This window comes from Manacus vitellinus, unplaced genomic scaffold, assembly GCF_001715985.3.
Source record: "Manacus vitellinus isolate BGI_N305 unplaced genomic scaffold, ASM171598v3 scaffold_24_pilon, whole genome shotgun sequence".
Lineage (NCBI taxonomy): Eukaryota > Metazoa > Chordata > Aves > Passeriformes > Pipridae > Manacus > Manacus vitellinus.
In genome coordinates, this window is record NW_021939798.1 from 5189246 (window position 1) to 5193802 (window position 4557).

The 4557-nt window shown below is 54.2% G+C and overlaps 1 protein-coding gene across 2 annotated transcripts in view; it reads left to right on the top strand.

Annotated features, from left to right (window-relative positions):
* The first annotated feature begins 3748 nt into the window (after positions 1-3748).
* Positions 3749-4557, top strand: part of CYGB (cytoglobin) — a 19570-nt gene continuing 18761 nt past the window's right edge. For both annotated transcript variants that reach the window (XM_018073366.1, XM_008927877.4), the window contains exon 1: positions 3749-4327. In XM_018073366.1, coding sequence (XP_017928855.1) covers positions 4185-4327 — 143 coding nt within the window. In that variant the 5' untranslated portion in view covers positions 3749-4184. The remainder of the gene's footprint in view (positions 4328-4557) is intronic.

Genomic DNA, 4557 nt, shown 5'->3' on the forward strand with positions numbered 1-4557 from the left:
TGTCTCAGCTCTTCCCAGCTGAGTTGAGGACATAGAACTGGGGGAATCCCAATTTCTCGACACCGCCGATCTTTACAAGTAAACTGGTGACCAAGCGTTCCAGCAACGTGGACAAAGACTGCCTGATTAAACTGGGATCCCATGTGGGCTCCCCATGGGATGGGGATTCAGACAGCAGTGCAACCCCAGCTGGACCTGGGGGGTCCTGCTGGCTGTAGCCCCTTTTAACCCCCTGCTTAGGGGGCATGTTGTGCTCCAGCCTGATCCCACAGTGGCTCGCAGACCACCGGCACTGCCGGCACAGCGCTGGAGCATTAGGATTGCACACAGGTCTCATGGGATCAGAGGAGCTGGGGGAAGGAAACCTGCAATAAGCACAGAGTATTTGTACAGGCTTTAGGCTAAATCCTTCCCTCCCTGGGTAGCAACACTGCAAAGCTGTTTCCTAAGGTCTTGTTATTCCTTTTCAGGCCAGGACTTTGCAGTCGGCAGCAGGGCTGGATTAGGAAGAGGGAGAGAGAGGCATGGCACGCTGAGGGCATTGCTGGGTGAGCCAGGCTGGCAAACAGGGGCTTTGCTTCAGCAAAGTTCAGGGTGACAAGTCCAGTGTCACCACGTCAGGTACCAAAGCAGCCCAGAGTGCCTCTGGGAGGAGGATGACGGTGCAACACCCAACGTGGCATGTACCACACTCTTGCCTTCAGCCTTATTTCACTTAAAATCCCAGAACTGCTCCTGTTCTGGCCTGGAGAAGGGATCCTTGCTGAATCCCTGCAATAAGGGCTTGGGGCAGCTCCTGCAGCTCTTTCCCGAAGCGCTCCCTGAGGGAGTTCACAGGGTGTCTTCCCAGGGCCACCCCAACTAATGGTGAGTGTCCAAAGGTCCCAGGGAGCTGACATTGCAGGGGACACAAGAAGTCACCCACTTTTCTCCAGGAACCAAATCTTGAGGCTGAACCCAGGCATGAGAGAAGGTGGGCTCAGCCCCGAGGGTCTGGATTTCAGGTGTTTGCCTTCACCCCAGAGACAGTGGAGGAGTCAAGGGTGGGGATCTGCCATCATCCACATCCCACACGCTGTGGAGCTGAAGTCTTGGGATTTTTTGCCTTCACCTCCCACTCGAGGATCGGGAGCCAAGTACATTTCTCATTGCACCCAGCACACGGGAGGAGGAGAGGCAATGTGGGAGGGCACAGGGGGAGTGGGAGAAGCCGTGGGCAGGCAGGTACAGACCCCGCAGGAACATGATACACCACAAGCAGAGGCTTGGAGGGCCTGGAAATCCATCCCCACCCTCTGCAGCCAGGGTGGAGGATGGCTTTGATCTCTCCCTGTTGTGCAGAAGCTCTGGGAGATGCAGACTCAGGCTCAGGAGGGACAGGGCACCACAGTGTCACCTTATCGTGGGGACAGGTCCATATGAGTTGGAGGTGGAAAGCAGGAGGGCTGCAATGCTCAACTGGTGAGGCAAGAGGGATCAGGGTGTTGAAATGAATTGGGATCTGAGAGAGATGGAGAGATTTCTTCAATACGGAGCACCCAGGCTGACCCAGCCTCCCTGCTGGCCATGGGGACCAGGTTCTCTGTCCCCCACCCTGAACCCCATGGCCCCAGGCTTCCCTGCCTTGGCAGCAGACACTGTGCTGAGATCCCTTCTGGGACAGCAGGCTGCAGTGGTATCAAGGCAGCATCTTTCTCCTTCTGGAGCAAGTCACCTCCTAACCCCAAGCCCTTGAGATCAACACTCACGGGAAACCATGGAAACGGGCAGCAGGCACGTGACAGAGTGTGCCTGCACTCCTCCCCTGATTTATGTCCCACGTCTGGGACAAGACACAGAAGTGAAGGGCTGCTGGGATCGTTTGGGATTTTGAGGCAGCAGAGCATCACCACCACTTTACTCTCCCTCTCCTCTTTGCAGAGCAGGATGGCACATGGGAACAGGGCTGGGCTCCTGCCAGGGCCAGAAGTGATGACCCCAGAGAGGGAGGCAGAAATCTGGAAGAGGCTAGGGGACTTCTCACTTACTTTTCTAATTTTTCTAATATTTTAATATTTCTAAATGGAGACTCTTGAGCAGAGACCCTTCAACTCCTGGTGCCAGGGAGCAAAGCAATGCACCCACTGTGCCCAGGCTCACCATGGAACCAGGTGCCAGTGTGGATGAGGACACCAGGTACAAAAGCTTCAAAGAGTCCTTTTCTTTAAACACACAGTGAGAAGCAGTGCTCCACTTAGATTATTGCCCCACTGTTCATATTGGTCAGAATTTGGTCGTTTCCCCTTTTTGAAAGTGCTTGCCCTGCATTGCTGTTTTGCTCTGGTTTTAAGCTGGGTCTCTCTGTGTTTAAGGTAAGTCTAAAGCACTTCTTCCCCTGCACTTCAAGGGCAGGCAGTAAGCTTGGCCATGCCATCCTTGGACCAGAGGGGTTTCTCTGCTGCATGGTGACCACCTGGGGACACTGCAGTTACTGTCTGAGCAGAGGCTCATGGACACTAATCCCAGTGGCCAATGGGCAGAAGGCAAATCCAAAAACTTGGTGAAAATCTGATGATTCAGCAGCTGGTGATGGTGTTATTGAAAAATTCCCGACCTCTGGAGGGTCAGATTGGCCACACTGCTGTGTTGTCACACCGGTGGTTTTGGCAGCTCCCAGCTGAGCTTTGTACTTGAGCCGAGGGATTCACGGGTGCCTGGGGCTCCTGGTCTGTCCCAGCACATATTCATGGGGGGATCCACAGTGGGGGATCTGCGGGCGGCGTGTTCTCCACCAGCTCTCATTAGCTCTGCAAGAGCGAATTTGCTGACACCGCCAGTCTGGCGGCTGCTAACGGGGAGGTGGCCAGGGATGGTTTGGAGGAGAAATACAAGGCAAAAAGCCTCGACAGATCTGCAAGAACAAAGCTCCAGATCCCCAAGGGGCTCAGCCACCCCCCAGCCTGCCTGCTCGGGTGTCAGAGCACACCCGCAGCCCGTCTGTCCGTCCGTCTGCCTGTCTGCCCTGCGAGGGTGCGCAGCGGGTGCGGGAGGCGGCTGCGCTCACCCGCTGCTTCCCTTGTCTCTGATCCCCCTCTGGGGGACTGCCGGTTATTACAAGCCTCCGTAGGATTTTCCTGCTCGCTGTGCAAATGGACTGTGCTGCGGGTTTAATATGCCGGATTGCCAAGGAGCTGGAGATGGCATTTGGGTAAAAACCAGCCCAAAAGCACACCCACGAAGGCGGCGGGAAGCCTGGAGTGGAGGTGTTCCCTGACAAGGCACTGCCAGGAGCAGTGCAATCGCAGAACGACAGTAATACCTTCATTTCACAAGTGTCTTAACTCCAGATCCCTTTCAGTTGGGTCCTGCCGCGAAAAGGGAGAGCAAATTCTCGGCATTGAAAAAGTCCCTATGGGACCGACCACAGTCTCTTTTGGGGGGCAAAGAGATGCTCACAGTGGGAGTGCCTTGTGTTCCCCTCTCGCCCCAAGAATCAGAAGGGAGTGTGGGTCTGTCCTTCCAAACATCACCTCCTTCAAAATCAGAGAGGGCAAAGAGGAGAACCGAGGCAGAACTTGGAGCAGCCAGAGGTTGGGCTAACTTTAACTCAGCACTTTGGATTCTGAATTTCCTCTGAGCTGTTTACAAAGGGCTGGAAAAAAAACTTCCAGCCCTACCTCCCCCCGCCAGCACCGTCCTGATGTTGCCCAGAACATCGCTCTCATCCCTCCCTTTCGTGGAGAAAAAAAAAAAAAAAAGAGAAGGAGGGAGGAGTGGGAGAGAGGAGGAGAGAGGGAGAAAGTGAGCTCACGTTCACACATTGGTGAAGAGGCTGGGCTTGCAATGCCTTTGAATATTTTACTTTTAGGCAGTTCCTCATCAGTCAGCCACACACATCCGAGGCGAGCTGAAGCTTAACTACAGCCATGGACAGCACTGGGAGATCTGAGGTCTGACTGCACGCATCATACCTCCGGGATATTTTTTAAATTACACATATAAACACGCCGACAGGCAGCCGAGCTCTCTCTCTCACACACACACACACACACACACACCTCACACACATCCACACATCGCAGAGCCGCCAGCACCCGCACGGCCGCCGAGCAAACACCTTGTCTCCTCTCGCAGGATATACCCGCTCACACACATCTCTCTTTATCTCCTCCTGGCTTCCCGGAGGATCCTGCCGGCTGTTTTTCATGGAGAAAGTCCAGGGAGAAATGGAGATTGAGAGATGGGAAAGAAGTGAAGAGATCTCAGACGCAGAAAAAAAGGTTATTCAAGAGATATGGAGCAGAGTATATGCAAACTGCGAGGACGTTGGGGTCTCCATACTCATCAGGTATTTAAAAAACAAACCGAAAAAAAGGAAGCAGCAAATCCAACTAAATCTCTTTATAGCTGAGGAAGAGGCAGAACAATATATAGAACTGAGCAGAGATGAATGACAGTGAGTGGGGAGCTGGCTGGGTGTATTCACTGCCTGGGAGAGCAGGGAGGGTTTCACAGCGCTCCTCGGATTCCCACACCTTTGAGCTGGGTGGCGGCGGCGGGGGGAGAGGGGGCAGCCTT